Source organism: Ornithorhynchus anatinus, chromosome 10 (genome assembly GCF_004115215.2).
Source record: "Ornithorhynchus anatinus isolate Pmale09 chromosome 10, mOrnAna1.pri.v4, whole genome shotgun sequence".
Classification (NCBI taxonomy): Eukaryota; Metazoa; Chordata; class Mammalia; order Monotremata; family Ornithorhynchidae; genus Ornithorhynchus; species Ornithorhynchus anatinus.
Genome location: NC_041737.1, coordinates 58,986,993 through 59,003,425, shown reverse-complemented (window position 1 = coordinate 59,003,425; position 16,433 = coordinate 58,986,993). Strand labels below are relative to the sequence as shown.

Sequence of the window (16,433 nt, the reverse complement as noted above, 5' to 3'; positions counted from 1 at the left end):
CTACCAACGCTGTTGTACCGTATTCTCCCAACTGTTTAGTACAGTGCTCTGCACTTAGTAAGCGCTCAATAAGTCTCTTTGATGTTGGTAGTAGAATTACTATATGGTGGGTGTCCACTAGGTGCAGTACACTGTGCTAGGCACTTGGGAAGTACAAAGAAGGGATATGTTCTCTGGCTATCAGCAGCTCCCTCTCTAATGGAGGTTGATATTCATTCAGTCAGTCATATTTATTGAGCAATTACTATGTGCAGAGCACTGTACTAAGCCCTTGGGAAAGTAGACTACTTTCCCAAATCCAGCACCAAATACCGGTGTTGTATGACTTGGATAAACACTAGCGATGCTGATGAGGTGGAGGAGGAGGGCAGCCTTTTGGTGTGCATGCTGGTCGAACCATGGCTTCTGGGTCAGCCCATCGAGTTTCGCTGGTACCGGAGAGGGGCCAGTTTCTCCATCAGTGGAGTGTTCTTGAAGTACGAAGGCCAGCAAGAGGCACCCGCAGGTCCAGCACAACTCCAGCACTTGTGAGTGTACTGATTCCTGCATTCAGATATTCACTCGGCCCTCTTCTGATCCTCTTTTCCCTCCAATTAGTCAACTGTGTGTCTGGCTCCTCCACCTACTGTAAGTTCCCTGAGGGCAGGCACCTTGCCCCTAGTAGTGGTAATAATCCCTAGACTGCCAGCTCATTGTGGGCAAGGAATGTGTCTGCTAATTGTTGAATTATGCTCTCCCAAGCTCTTAATACAGTACCCCGCACATAGTAAATGCCTCAATAAATACCATTGATTGATCGTAATAGTAATGGTATTTATAGATCACTGTTCCAAGCACTGGGAAAGAATCCACAGATGGAAATTAGATATAGTCCCTGTCCCTTGGGGGGCTCACAACCCAAAAATTAAAAAAAGAGGAGGGGGATTGGCGACGGACACAAGGAGAGGTGAAACCAAAACATTCCTTAGCATAAAGACAACAGAGGTCAGTAGGATGCTGTGACTGGAGAATTCCAGGCTCCTTACGACTCAGACTCCATAGCCTCAGCCACTGGTTTGGGAAGTGCAAGGCTGGGTGGGATCAGAGGTTCCTGGATGATGTGGAGGAAAAGCGGTGTGGGATTCCGGGAAGGAGGCATGGCAGGCTGGTAGTGGAAGATGCCGAGGGCCCTGGGAGCTGCCATGTGGGAGTAGCAGGTACCCATCCATGGTATTGAATGCTCAGAGCACTGAGCTAAGTAGTGGGGTGAGTACAATACAGTGGAATTTTAGACACTTTCTCTGCCCTCAGTGCGCTTACCCAGAGGAGTCATGTGGTTGTCCAACGTGTTCCCTCACCGTACCATTGTCTGCACAGGGCATATTCATCAGACACTGGGAAGAAAAACGCTTGGTGCATTTAGAAAGGAACTCATGCCCCACGATGCCATCTCTTCCACTAGGCTGTAAGGGCTACGAGGGTAAGGATCCTGTCTACCAACTGTATCGTACTTTTCCAAGAGCTCAGTACGGTGCTCTGCTCACAGATCGGTCATTTGTATTTATCAAGAGCTTACTGTGTGGAAAGCGCTGTACTAATCCTTTGTGAGAGCAGAGCACAACAGAGTCGGTAGACACGATCCCTGCCCACAAAGAGCTTAGTGTAGCAGAGGGGGAGATGTATTAATATAAATAAATTTCAGATATGCACATAAATCCTGTGGGGCTGAGGTTGGTGTGAATAAAGGGTGAAAATCCAAATGCAAGAGTGACACAGAAGGGAGTGGGAGAAGAGGAAATGAGGGCTAAGGTCACCCTCAGACGAGTGGTGGGGGTGAATTAGAACCCAGGTCCCCCTGCCTCCCAGGCCCATGCTCTTATCTAATAGGTGATGCTGCCACAAGCCGTTTGCCAGCTGGGTGACTTTGGGCAAGTCACTTCACAGTGCCTCAGTGACCTCATCTGGAAAATGGGGATTAAGACTGTGAGCCCCACGGGGCACAATCTGATCACCTTGTATCCCCCCAGCATTTAGAATAGTGTTTGGCACATAGTAAGCGCTTAAGAAATATCACCATGATGATGATGATGATGATGATGATGATGTGTGGGAGTTAGAAGAGGGGCGAGTGCAGCTCCATTGTCTTCTCTCAAGGGCTGACCCCGGGCCAGCCAGGCCGGGTCCATGAGAATAATAATAATATTGGTATTTGTTAAGTGCTTACTATGTGCAGAGCACTGTTCTAAGTGCTGGGGTAGATACAGGGTAATCAGGTTGTCCCACGTGGGGCTCACAGTCTTAATCCCCATTTACAGATGAGGGAACTGAGGCACAGAGAAGTGACTTGCCCACAGTCACACAGCCGACAAGTGGCAGAGCTGGGATTCGAACTCATGAGCCCTGACTTGTCCATTCCAAGCGCTTAGTACATAGTAAGCGCTCAATAAAGACTATTGAATGAATGAACAGTGCCTGCCCCATAGTAAGCGCTTCAGAGATACCATCATTATAATTTGTTATTATCGGGGCCGGGGCCCCAGGAGGGGTCCGGTCACCTGAGCCGCAGCGCCACCCACCGTCCAGCACGGCCCTGCGCTGCCCGGCTGTGGGCGCCTGGCGTCAGGCGACCCGGAAGTGATTCCTCCAAGGGTTCCTTGGTTTTTCCTCCCGGCTTCCCTGCGGTGCGCGTGGGTCACGCTCGCTCTCTCTCTCTCGCTCGCTCGCTCCCTCTCTCTCTCTCTCTCTCTCTCTTTCCCCCGCCATCTTGGACCCGCGTTCCCCGTCCGGTAGGTGCCGCGGCCCGGCCGCGCCGCCATCCGCCGCCATCCGCCGCCCCCGAGGGGTGTCGGCGCCCGGGGGCCGCGGCGGGGGAGGGCGGAGGGCCGGGGACCCCGGGGGGGCGGGCCTCGGGGGCCGCTGTCCGGGAGCCGCCTCAAAATGGGGTCGTGGGGGTGGGGAGGGGGGTCGGGCCGGCCCGCCTCACCCCACTCCCGCCCCCAGAAATGCCCGGAGAAGCCACGGAGACCGTCCCCGCCGCCGAGCAGGAGTTGCCTCAGCCGCAGGCCGAGACAGGTAATGCCCCTTGCGCCGGACCGGAGGGGGACGGGGGGCGGAGGAGGACGAGGTGGTCGGGCCGGCCCGCTCGTCGTCGTCGTCGCCGCCGCCCCCCGCCGTGTCGGGACAGGGCCCGGGCCCCAGGCCGGTGTCCGGACACGAGGGCCTGCGGGGCCGGCGATCCGGCCTAATGCGGCCCCCCCCCGACTCAGCCAGCTGTCGCCGCTCGCGTCCCACGGTCGGTACTCGGGGGCGGGGGGAGTCGCCCGGGGGCGAGGGAGGGCACGGGATTTCCACCCGGCCGACGGCGCGTTGTGAAGATTCACGGCTTTTTCCCTTCGTCTCCCTCCCCCTCCTTTCCTCCTCTTCCCCTCCGCATCCCGTCTTCCAGCAGCCACCCTCCTCGTGCCTCCATCCCCCGGCGCCCCCGCCACCCTGGCCCAAGCGGTGCCCGGCCCCTCCGCCTGCCCCTCTCCCGCCGGCCTTCCCGGAGCTCCTGCCTCCCAGGCCCCCCCAGCTCGCCTGCCTGCGGACCCCGCTCCTGCCTTCCTCCCGGACCTCATGGGCCCCCCCATCTCCTCCGCCGCCCTGGCCTTGGCCTCTCCCCTGTTCCCCCCGGCTCCCCGAGGCCCCGCACTTCCAGCGGCCCTGGCCCTGTTGGCCCTGGCTCCCTCTCCAAGGAGCCCGGCTGGGGTGACCCCTTGCCCCCCGGGAGCCCCCCTGGCACCACCTGGATCCCCGGCGCTGCCTGCTGCCTTAGCGCCCTCTCTAAAGCCTCAGCCTGGTGCTGGCCCTCTTCTAGCGCCTAGGTCCCTTGGGGCCGCCCAAACTCAGGAAGGCCCTTCCCCCACTCCCAAAGGCCCCCCCCCCAGCTCCGGCTGCGACTCCCACCTCTCCGCCGGCCCTCGCAGCTGCCAGGGGAGCTGTTTTTCCAAACATCCCCGCCTCCCCCCCTGTTCCCGCACCTCTCCCAGCCAAGAAAGGTTTGGTAGTTTCGGGCCTCCCGACCCTGCGGGCCGTGCCCACTCCCCCTTCTGTGGAGGCCCCTTCCTCCCCTCCACTTGCCCCCTCTCCTTCAGCGGGGAAAGGTCCCACCACCCCTCCTGTGTCTACTCCGACTCCTTCGGTGCCCCCAGCTAAGAAGGGCACACCTGCCTCAGGTCCCCCAACTCCCCAGCCTGTGCCTGCCGTCTCCCCTTTGCCCACCTCCTTGGCCCCAGTGTCTCCTCCCAGTCCGGCAGCTTCCAGTTCTTCTGCCTCTCTTCTGGGTGCCCCAGTCTCGCCCACCGCTCCCCCAGCTCAAAAGAGTCCAGCAACCTCCCCTGCCATCCAGCCCGCAGGCGATCTGGTCTCTCCCCCGCCCCCAGCTAACAAGTGTCCGGCAGCCCCTGCCCCCCCCAGGCCTCCAGCCCCAGTGTCCTGTGTAGCACCGCCCGTTGTTTCGTGCTCCTCTCTGCTGGGTCTCCACTCTTTCTCCCTGGGGACTCTGGCCACTTCCCCCTGCCCTGAGGTCCTAGCTCCAGCCCCCTCTCCTGCCCCTTCTCCAGCTCTCGGGGCTCCTGCTGCCCCATCTGCCGCACCTCTGCTTCCCAAAGTTCTCCCCGGTCCTCCAGCTGGGCCCGGCTCTCCCCCTGCTTCGGGCCCCCCCGCTCCCTTGTCTGTGGGAGCCCTGATCTCCCCTCTGCCTGCCACTCCGCCTTCAGCCTCCCTAGCTAAGAAGGGACCCGTAGCCTCAAGCCTCGCGATAGCGACCCCTTCACTCTCTCCGGTCCCCCAGGGTCTCCCCGTTCCCCTGGCTAAACCTGCCGCTGCCACTCTGGGTTCCTCTGTGTCAGACCTTCCTCCTCCCCTTGCTCTTTCTGCCTCCTCACTTCCCTTCTCTTCTTCAGCCCCGAAAGCTGAGCCAGGTCCAACAGACACCCCAGCCAGCAAGAGCCCTGCATCTTCCCCGGAGGTTCCGGGCACTCGGGCTTCAGGTGGTCCGGTCTCTCCTCCAGTCCCCGTGGCTAAGAAGGGGCCAGAAGCATCAAGCCCCTCTGTGGTCGCCCCAGTCCCCAAAGCTCCCCCCAGTCCCCAGGCCGAGCCTGCCAGTGCAGCTCTGGGGACATCTCTCCCCCCTGCCCACGTTGCTCTCCCCTCTCCTCCAGGCCCCGCAGCTAAGCAAGGTCCGGCAGCCTTGGGCCCGTCTAACGTCCCTGCCGGGCCTGCTGCACCCTTAGCTCCACTCTGTCTTGCAGCCCCGCCAGCTAAGAAGGGTCCTGCCACCCCTCCCGTGGCAGCTTCCGGCCTTCCCTCTCCTCCCGCCGGGGCTGCCCCCTCACTTCCTGTGTCTCCCTCAGCCCCAAAAGCAAAGAAGGGTGCCACAGCTCTCCAGAGCCCCGTGTCTCCCCCAGAGGTACCAGTCACCGAACCTTCAGGTGGTCTGCTCTCTTCTCTGGGGCCCAAAGCTAAGAAGGGGTCAGAAACTTCCGGGCCCTCTGAAGTGGCTCCTTCAGTCTCCCCGTCCCCCAAAGATCCACCCAGTTCCCCTCTCCCGCTCACTCCCCTCTCTCCTTCAGCTCCCCCGGCTAAGAAGGGGCCGGCCACCCCTCCTGTGTCTCCTCTGACTCCGGCGGCTTCCGGCCCCCCAACATCACCTGCCGGGCCTGTCCCCTCACCTCCCTTCTCTTCTCCTACCCTGACAACGAAGAAGGGTCCGGCAACCATCCAAAGTCTCGGGTCTCCCCTGGGGGCCCCGGGCACCCAATCTCCCAGTGCTCCCCTGTCTCTTCCAGCCCCTCCTGTTGCTAAGAAGGGGCCTGGAGCTTCGATCCCCTCTGAAGCGGCCCCCGCCGTCTCTCCTTCCCCCAAAGGTCCCCCCATTCCCTTGGCCGAGCCTGCCAACGTGCTTCTGGGGGTGCTTAGCTCCCCTCCCCCGGTCACTCCCCTCTCTCCTTCAGACCTGTCCGCTAAGAAGAAAGACCCAGCAGCTTCGGATCTCCCCTCTTCCCCTTCTGTGCCTGCACCCTTGTCTCCCGCTTCTTCTCCAGCCCCCAAAGCAAAGAAGGGTCCGGCAACCACCAAAGGCCCTGCCTCTCCCTTGGGGGTCCCGAGCACCCAACCTCCTAGTGCTCCACTCTCTCCTCCAGCCCCCACGGTTGCTAAGAAGGGGCCGGCAGCTTCGGCCGCCTCTGTAGTGGCCCCTGCGGTCTCTCCGTCCCCCAAAGTTCCCCCCATCCCCCCGGCTGAGTCCGCCACCACACTTCTGGGGGCGCCCAGCTCCCCTCCCCTAGTCACTGCCCTCTCTTCGGCCTCCCCGACTAAGAAGGGGCCGGCAGCTTCCGGCCCTGCCGCTTCCCCTGCCGGACCTGCCCCCTTACCTCCTCCCGCCTCTTCTCCGGCCCCAAAAGCCAAGAAGGGTCCCGGAACCACCAAAAGCTCTGTGTCTCCCCAAGAGGTTCCCGGCACCCAACCTCCCGATGCTCCGCTCTCTGTTCCGGGATCCAAAGCTAAGAAGGGGCAGGTGGCTTCGGGCCCTTCTGAGGTCTCCCCGGCCCCCAAAGGTCCCCCCACCCCCAAGACCGAGCCTGCCACCGCACCTCTGGGTAGACCTATTTCTCCTCCACCGCTCACGTCTCCCTCCCCTTCAGCCCCCCCAGCTAAGAAGGGTCCCGCCACCCCTCCCGTGTCTCCTCTGACTTCGGCAGCTTCCGGCCCCCTCACTTCTCCTGCCGGGCCTGCCCCCTCCCTGAAAGCAAAGAAGGGCTCTACAGCTACCAAAAGCCCTGTGCCTCCCCAGAGCGTCCCAGGCACCCAACTTCCCAGTGCACCCATCTCTTCTCCAGGGCCCAAAGCCAAGGAGGGTCCAGAAGCTTCAGGCCCCTCTGTGGTCTCCCTGGCCCCCAAAGGTCCCGCCACCAAATCTGAGCCTGCCACCGCACCTCTGGGGACACCTCTCTCTCCTCCACCGCTTGCTCCCCCGTCTCCTGCTCCCCCAGCCAAGAAGGGTCCTGCCAACCCTACCGCTTCTCCTCTGACTCCGGCAGCTTCCGTCCCCCCCACTTCTCCTGCCGGGCCTGCCCCCTTACCACCCATCTCTGCCCCCTCCCCAAAAGCGAAGAAAGGCTCTGTAGCCACCAAAAGCCCTGCAACTCCCTTGGGGGTCCCAGGGACCCAACTTCCCAGTGCACCGGTCTCTTCTCCGGGGCCCAAAGCCAAGGAGGGGCCGGAAGCTTCAGGTCCTCCTGAGGACTCCCCGGCCCCCAAATCTGAGCCTGACACCGCACCTCTGGGGACACCTATCTCTCCTCCACCGCTTGCTCCCCCTTCTCCTTCTGCTCCCCCAGCCAAGAAGGGTCCTGCCAACCCTCCCACTTCTCTTCTGACTCTGGCAGCTTCTGTCCCCCCCACTTCTCCTGCCGGGCCTGCCCCCTTACCACTCATCTCTGCCCCCTCCCCAAAAGCAAAGAAAGGCTCTGCAGCCACCAAAAGCCCTGCATCTCCCTTGGGGATCCCAGACACCCAACTTCCCAGCGCACCGGTCTCTTCTCTGGGGCCCAAAGCCAAGGAGGGGCCAGAAGCTTCAGGCCCCTCTGTGGTCTCTCCGGCCCCCAAAGGTCCCCCCACACCCAAATCTGAGCCTGCCACCGTACCTCTGGGGACGCCTGTCTCTCCTCCACCGCCTACTTCCCCAGCCAGGAAGGGTCCTGCCAACGCTCCGGCAGCTTCCGTCCCCCCCGCTTCTCCTGCCGGGCCTACCCCCTTACCCATCTCTGCCCCCTCCCCGAAAGCAAAGAAAGGCTCTGCAGCCACCAAAAGCCCTGCATCTCCCTTGGGGGTCCCAGGCACCCAACTTCCTAGTGCACCCGTCTCTTCTCAAGGGCCCAAAGCTAAGGAGGGAGCGAAAGCCTCAGGCCCCTCTGCAGTTTCTCCGGCCCCCAGAGGTCCCTCCGCCCCCAAGACCGAGCCTGCCAGCGCACCTCTGGGGACACCTGTCTCCCTTCCACCACTCACTCCCTCCTCTCCTTCAGCTCCCCCAGCCAAGAAGGGTCCTGTCACCCCTCCCGCATCTCCTCTGACTCAGGCAGCTTCCGGCCCCCCAGCTTCTCCCGTTGGGTCTGCCCCCTTACCTCCCGCCTCTGCCCCCTCCCTGAAAACAAAGAAGGGCTCTGCAGCCACCAAAAGCCCTGCATCTCCCCAGGGGGTCCCAGGCACCCAACTTCCCAGTACACAGGTCTCTTCTCCAGGACCCAAAGCTAAGAAGGGGCCGGAACCTTTGGGCCCCTCTGTGGGCTCCCCGGCCCCCAAAGATCCCCCCATTCCTTTGGCTGAGCCTATTACATTGGTGGGGACACTGAGTTCCCCTTCCTCGGTCACTCCTCTCTCTTCAACCCCCCCGACTAAGAAGGATCTGGCAGCTTCCGGCCCCCCCACTCCACCTGCTGTGCCTGCCCCCTTACCTCCCGCTTCTTCTCCAGCTCCAAAAGCAAAGAAGGGTCCGGCAACCACCAGAAGCCCTGCATCTCCCCTGGGGGTGCCAGGCACCCAACCTCCCAGTGCTCCAGTCTCTCCTCCAGAGTCCAAAGCAAAAAAGGGACTGGAAGCTTCGTGCCCCTTGGCTGAGTCTGCCACCGCAATTTTGGGGAAACCCAGCTCCCCTCTGGTCACTCCTCTCTCTTCAAACTCCCTCACTAAGAAGGGCTCGACAGCTTCCGGCCCCCCGAGTTCTCCTTCCGTGCCTGCCCCCTTGTCTCTCGCCTCTTCTCCAGCCCCCAAAGCAAAGAAGGGTCCGGCAACCACCAAAGGCCCTGCCTCTCCCCTGGGGGTCTCGGGCACCCAACCTCCCGGTGCTCCACTCTCTCCTCCAGCCCCCACGGTTGCTAAGAAGGGGCCGGCAGCTTCGGCCGCCTCTGTAGTGGCCCCTGCGGTCTCTCCGTCCCCCAAAGTTCCCCCCATCCCCCCGGCTGAGTCCGCCACCACACTTCTGGGGGCGCCCAGCTCCCCTCCCCTAGTCACTGCCCTCTCTTCGGCCTCCCCGACTAAGAAGGGGCCGGCAGCTTCCGGCCCTGCCGCTTCCCCTGCCGGACCTGCCCCCTTACCTCCTCCCGCCTCTTCTCCGGCCCCAAAAGCCAAGAAGGGTCCCGGAACCACCAAAAGCTCTGCATCTCCCCAGGAGGTTCCCGGCACTCAACCTCCCGATGCTCCACTCTCTGTTCCGGGATCCAAAGCTAAGAAGGGGCAGGTGGCTTCGGGCCCTTCTGAGGTCTCCCCGGCCCCCAAAGGTCCCCCCACCCCCAAGACTGAGCCTGCCACCGCACCTCTGGGTAGACCTGTTTCTCCTCCACCGCTCACGTCTCTCTCTCCTTCAGCCCCCCCAGCTAAGAAGGGTCCCGCCACCCCTCCCGTGTCTCCTCTGACTCCGGCAGCTTCCGGCACCCCCGCTCCCCCTGCCGGGCCTGCCCCTTTACCTCCCGTCTCTTCTCCGGCCCCCAAAGCAAAGAAGGGTCCCAAAACCACCAAAAGCCCTGCATCTCCCCTGGGGATCCCAGACACCCAAGCTTCGGGTGCTCCAGTCTCTTCTTCAGCTCCCCCAACTAAGAAGGGCCTGGCAGCTTCAAGTCTCCCTGCTGTGGCCCCCGCCCCAGGATCCCCGGCCCCCAAACCCACCCCTGCTGCCCAGACTCTACCAGCCACCATCTCTCTATCATCACCTACCTCCTCTCCTCTGGGTTCCACAGCACCCCCATCAAAGAAGGGTCCGGCTGCAACCCCCGTCCCTGTGGTGACCCCCACCGTCTCCACGGCTCCCCCGGCGAAGGGAGGCTCGGCGGCCACCCCAGCTAAGAGAGGCCGGGGTCTCCCTGCTGTGGGAGGAGGGAGCCTTGGGAGAGCCCCCGCCTCCCCCCCCCAGCCTCCCTCCCCTGCTCCCTCCCTGGACCCTCCCCCCCCACCCCCCAAACAGCTTCCTCTGCCGCTCGAGCCCAGGCCGGAGCCCGGCGTGGCTCTGACCGAGGATGACCAGCTGCCGCCCCTGATCCCCCCCGAGCTGCCCCCCGGGGCGCTTTCCTTCCAGCCGGTGCTGGTGGACGTGGTCGGGACGGCCCCCGCCCCCCCGGCGGCCGTGAGAAACGCCAAGGGTACCGGCTGCGGTGTGCTGTGTGCATGGAGTGTCTGCACGGCCCATCGGCTCCGCTCCCCTGACGCTAACCCTCCCGGCCGAGCCCCGGGCCTGCTTGTGTGTCCACGGCCGGCGTGCGAGGTGGGGTGGCTGGCGGGGGCTCCCGGCAAGCCGGGAGGAAACCGAGGCAGCCCCACCCCGCCCCATCCCGACGCTGCCGGCAGTCATCCTGCCTCACTAACCGTGTGGGGATGGTGGGAGGGTCAGGGGAAGGTCACGGGCGGACTGGTGGGCGAAGGCTGGGGTTTGCATGGGTGTGGACAGGCGGCCTCTCTCTGCAGGGTCTGGGACAGAGTCGGACAGCGATGAGTCTGTGCCAGAACTCGAAGAGCAGGACTCGGCACAGGCAACCACACAGCAGGCCCAGGTGGGCGTGGGCCTGTGGTGGGCGGGAGGGAGGGAGGAAGGGCAGGCGAGTCCAAGACCATAGGGGACTCAGCTGTCAATTTTGCCTTCAGCTGGCCGCTGCCGCCGAGATAGATGAAGAACCCGTCAGCAAAGCAAAACAGAGCCGGAGTGAGAAGAAGGCGCGGAAGGTGTGAGGCGCGGGGGACACGGGCTGGACGACCGACCCCTCTCTGGGTGGTGGGCTGGGGGGCCGGGACCCCTGACGACTTCTCTCTTCCAGGCCATGTCCAAACTCGGCCTTCGCCAGGTCACTGGTGTGACCAGAGTGACCATCCGGAAGTCCAAGAACATCCTCTTTGTCATCACCAAGCCAGATGTCTATAAGAGCCCGGCTTCGGACACCTACATCGTCTTCGGGGAGGCCAAGGTGGACTTGGCGGGCAGGCGGGCCGGCTGGTTGGCTGCCTCCGCTTGCCACCTGCTGGCCCGACTAAGTGTGCATGCGTGTGCGTGCTTGTATTGCTTCCCGGCAGATAGAGGACCTGTCCCAGCAGGCCCAACTGGCCGCAGCAGAAAAATTCAAAGTCCAGGGCGAAGCCGTCTCCAATATCCAGGAAAACACACAGACTCCCACTGTCCAGGAGGAGAGCGAAGAGGAAGAGGTGACCATGGGTCCTGGCGAGGGGGCTGCGCCGTCGGGATGCGGGTGGGGGTGTGGCCCCAGAGTGAGCAGACCCGGAGACTGAACTCCAGTCCCTCCCCCAGGTTGACGAGACGGGCGTGGAAGTGAAGGACATCGAGCTGGTCATGTCGCAGGCCAACGTGTCCCGGGCCAAGGCCGTGCGCGCGCTGAAGAACAACAGCAACGACATTGTCAACGCCATCATGGTGAGCGAGCTGCTGCGTTCACCGTCCCCTCCCCTCCTCGGCCCCCCGGCCCCCATCCTCACCAGCTCCTCTCTCTCCTCCCTCACAGGAATTGACGATGTGAGGCCCTCCGTCGGAGGACAAGGACGTTTTTGGTGTCTCAGATTAAATGCAGCTAAATTGGAGCTTTGTACTGTTTCTATCGACTAATAAAGTGTGGCTTGTTGGCGCCGGAGGTCCCTGCCTTGGTGCCCCTGCCCCGCCGGGAGCAGCCCCAGCTCCAGCTGCCTAAGAGAGGACCCGCATGGATTCAATTCCGGGGGCGTCGGCGGCTACGGTGTTCAGGCGAGCTAACGGGGAAGCGGAGCTGAGATTCCTGCCTGCGTTCCACCCTGCCTTCCAACCCTGCTTCCTTCACTTCCGGGACTTGTGCGGGCTGGGAGACCTGGCATTTGGGCCTCCCTGTCCACCCCGGGGCCTATGGCTACATTCATCTTGAGGGGTGGGTGCAGAGGTGATCCCAGTCGGACCCCAGTTTGCGGCAGCCGACTCCAGCCGGTCTGCTCCTCCACACCACTCCTGCCCAGAAGAGCAAAAACCGGAGCCCCCATTCACTGAAGGCAGGGACCAAGAGAGGGCTTGGGGCCTGGATGCTGGGCCTGGGCACCTCCTCCTAGCCCATTCGTGCACCTTCACGCGCATGCACACTCTCTCTCTGCAGGTTAGGAACCAGACTCCCTGAGTGATTGCACAACCAGCTATACAAAACCCAGTAGTTAGGTTGAGGGGGTGCCTGAAGCTGTTCTATTTAGTCTGACTGGGCTCAGAGAGCCACAGGAGCCAAGCCCAACCCCAGGTTTGGGTGGGTGAGGAGGCTGAGTGCAGAGGCAGGGACCAGATGAGTTGCCCTCTTGGTTCACGGAGCTGGCACTGAGACCTAGGGTGGGGCTAGGGCATTGCCATCCTGCTGGTTGGCACTTAATAAGCACTTTCTGTGAGCCAAACTCTGGGGTAGATTCAAAACCGGGTTGCACAGAATCCCTGTCCCACATGAGAAGCACCATGGCTTAGTGGAAAGAGCACAGGCTTGGGAATCGGAGAATATGGCTTCTAATTTTGGCTCTGCCTCTTGTCTGCTGTGTGACCTTGGGCAAGCCACTTAAGTTCTCTGTTAAGCCTCAGTTCTCTCATCCGTAAAATGGAACTGAAACCGTGAGCCCCAGGTGGGACGACCTGATGACTTTGTAGCTACCCCAGTGCTTAGAACGGTGCTTGGCACATAAGTGCTTAAATGCCACAATTATTACTACAGTAAGCGCTTAACAAATACCATTACCATTATTAGGGCTTTAAAGATGGGGAGAGTGGGATCTGTCAGATGGAGGGAAGTGGGTAAGGGATTGGTATGTGACAGGCCAGATCGAGGTACAGGGAGTAAATTGCAATGGAAGGGCAAGGTGGGCAGAGTTGTAGGTGAGCCAGATTACAAAGATAGCCGAGACAGGATTTGGTGATAGACTCAGTATGAGGTGAAGGAGAAATGAGTGGAAGATAATGCCAAGATTGTGGGCATGTGCAGGCAGGAAGGATGGTGGTTCTCAAGTTGGGAATGTGGTGGGAAAAGGCTTGGGTGAGGTGATTTCGGTTTGGGGCATACTGTGAGGAGGCAGGTTTGATGGGACATCCGTATGGAGACATTATTCTGGCATTTATTGAGTGTTTCATTGTGCAGAGCACTGGACTTGTACTAAAATAGACAAGACAATAGAATAATAGGCTACAGATGGGGGAAAATAAGGGTATGCACACAAGGGCAGTGGGGCGTGCCTAAGGGTTACACATCCAAATGCATTGGTGGCACAAATTAAGGGCAAATATGGGAAGTGAGGATCTGGCCAGCCAAGGCCTTTTGGTGAGGAGGAAATGCATAACTGCAGATGGGAAGAGGTCAAAGCTGGAGAGTAAGGTCGATTGGTATTTATTGGGCACTTGAATTAAGTGCTTAGATGTGGGAGTCATTCCCAAGGAAGTTAATGAAATGCACATCGCCTCGATTCTATTTAGTTGCCATTGTTTTTACGAGATGTTCTTCCCCTTGACTCCATTTATCACCATCGTTCTCGTCTGCCCGTCTCCCCCGATTAGACCGTAAGACTGTCAAACGGCAGGGACCGTCTCTATCTGTTGCCAACTAGTTCGTTCCAAGCGCTTAGTACAGTGCTCTGCACATAGTAAGCGCTCAATAAATACTATTGAATGAAAGGAAGTTGTAGCCACAGGAGCAAGTGTAGATGGAAGATAGAAGGGGACCCAAAACAGACTACCTAAAACACCTGTGGGGTTTTTTTTATGCTATTAAGAGCTTTTAAGTCCCAGGCACTGCACTTAGCGTTGAGTTAGATAAAAGCTAATCAGGTTGGATATGGTCCTGTCACATGTGGGGTTCGTAGTCTTCATCCCCATTTTACAGGTAAGGTGACATGCCCAAGGTCATGCAGCAGACAAGTAGCGGAGCTGGAATTAGAACCCAGCTCCTCTGACTCCTAGGCCTGTACTCTATTCACTTTTCACCGTCTGACCTTGGGGAAGTCACGTCGCTTCTCTGTGCCTCAGTTATCTCATTTGTAAAATGGGGGTGAAGACTGAGCCTCATGTAAGACTGTGTCCAACCCGATTTGCTTATATCCACCCCAGTGCTTAGTACAGTTTCTGGCACATAATTATACCACTATTATTCTTAGGCCACACTGCTTCACACAGTGCTTCATATTATTGTTATTAAGGGGTGGGAGGCAGAGGAGGAGAATCCCGCCAGCTTCGGGCCCTGGCCAATTCCCACAGTAACCTAAGTGTGAGGTAGTGGTTATGTGCCCGGTACTGGGCTTCTCTCTGGCTCAGGCCCTGGCTCCTGCCGGTCCTTTCAGCTAATTATAATGATGGTATTTGTTAAGCGTTTACTGTGTGTCAAACACTGTTCTAAATGCTGGGTCAGATATAAGGTTATCAGGTTGTCCCATGAAGGGCTCACAGTCTTAACTCTCATTTTGCAGATGAGGTAACTGAGGTACCGAGAAGTGACTTGCCCAAAGTCACACAGCTGAGGAATGGCGGAGTGGGGATTAGAACCCATGACCTCTGACTCCCAAGCCTGAGGTCTTTCCCCTAAGTCCGCTGCTTCTCCTGTCTTAGCATGTCTTAACCGGACAGTTGGGGGCCTTGGCAATGGGAGGGGCATAATTATGATTACTAATAATCACTGTGGTATTTGTTAGGAAATATGGACTGAACATTTTTGGAGAAAAATTATCTGAGCTATATGCTAGAGTGAAAAAAGACACGAGGCAGGGAGGCAGATACAGAGATTCAGGCATCAATAATTATGGTATAAAGTGCTTACTATGTGCTGGGCACTGTATTAAGCGCTGGGGTGGGTACAGTCTCTGTCCCACGTGGGGCTCCCCATTTTACGGATGAGGTAACAGGCACAAAGAAGTGAAATGACTTGCCCCGGGTCACACAACAGGTAAGTGACAGAGCTGGGATTAGAACCCATGTCCTTCTGACTCCCAGGCCCGTGCAATATCCACTACACCGTGCGGCTTCTGGGTTCATCTGTAAAATGAATCCCCGTTTTACAGATGAAGAAACTGAGGCATAGAGAAGATGGGACGAGGTTGTCTCTGTGTGGTTGTCCCTGGCAGGACCAGTGGGGTGTGGTCTCCCTGCCACTGGCACAGTATCTCTGCCAATCCGGGAGCTCAGACAGAGGAGAAGGGGCAGACGGGAAGTGAGCCGAGGTGGGGGGGAGGGCAGGAAGCAGAACTTGAACAAGGGCCAGGTCCCAGATGTCCCAGATCTGCTCCCCTCAGTCAGGAGAGAGGGATAATAATAATAGTCATGATTATGGTATTTAAGTGGCTACTATGTGCCAGGCACTGTACTGGGCTCTGGATTGGATTCAAGCAGATCAGTTTGGACACAATCCCTGGTCCATATGGGGCTCGGAGTCTCGATCCCCATTTTACAGATGAGGTGACTGAGGCCTAGAGAAGTGAAGTAACTTGCCCAAGGTCACACGGCAGATGTGAGTCAGGATTAGAACCCATGACCACCTGACTCCCAGGCCTGTGCACTATCCACTACACCATGCTGATTCCTTGGGATGAAAATACTAGGGATGAAACTTTGGCTTCATCCTCCTCCTAACAGCAATCCGACTCCCCGAGAGGCGCCAGGATGTGTATGCGTGTGATGCACTTATCCCTCCCCACCCTCCTTGCCAGGGTGGGAGCTGCTGACTGCCACCCCCACCCCCTGGGCAGCCCCCAGAGCTGAGGTCCTGCCTGGTGCCTCCCTCCAGGGGCACCCACGCTGCTTTCTCTACCCCACAGATGGATGGATGGACAGACAGAACAATGGACTCCAGTGCCCGGCTCAGCGGGAGGAAGCCGGGTGGCTAGGGTCCCTCGGCAGGGGAAGGTCTCGTCCGCTCATCAGTGTCAGCGGGTCGGCCGGCCGGCGCCTGCTGAGCCGCTGACGGGACTGGGGGTGCCTGCCCTCAGAGTGCTTCCGATCCAGTGGGAATTGGAGGGTCATCAGTTGGTGGTGGTTGAGATGGCTGCCTCTTGTGCACAAGCTGCCAGCCAGAGGGGCCCCTAGGCCTTTGACTCCTTCCCCCGCAGTGCCCGGGGAGGGGGGGGCGTCCCCTCACCCTCACCTTATCTGAAACCCTCATGATGTGCCACTCCTCCCACTGACTCGCCTATCCCAGTCAGTGACACCACCATCGCCACTTTGGTGCCCTTCTGGATTCTTGCCTCTCCTTTCATTTTTCACTTTTAAACACCGGCCACAACCTCCCATTTTTCCAAAACAAGGCTCTACCCCTTCCCTTCCTCTCCCCTGTGGTTCCCAGCCTTCCCTTCTACTTGGAATTCCTCTCCCCTCCACCCCAACCCCTGTCCTTCCTCTCCAGCAGTCCACGATTCTTCCCATCTTCTTTTCCTCTGAATCGCCTCAGCACTTGGTA

The 16,433-nt window shown here is 59.6% G+C and overlaps 1 protein-coding gene across 1 annotated transcript; it reads left to right on the top strand.

The window, feature by feature from the left end:
* The first annotated feature begins 2,660 nt into the window (after positions 1-2,660).
* Positions 2,661-11,639, top strand: NACA (nascent polypeptide associated complex subunit alpha). Its single transcript, XM_029073611.2, has 8 exons — positions 2,661-2,765; positions 2,980-3,051; positions 10,471-10,556; positions 10,648-10,725; positions 10,818-10,964; positions 11,071-11,199; positions 11,303-11,425; positions 11,514-11,639. The coding sequence occupies exons 2-8, from the start codon at positions 2,982-2,984 to the stop codon at positions 11,526-11,528; spliced, it is 648 nt and encodes a 215-aa protein (XP_028929444.1). The 5' UTR covers positions 2,661-2,765; positions 2,980-2,981; the 3' UTR covers positions 11,529-11,639.
* Positions 11,640-16,433: the final 4,794 nt, after the last annotated feature.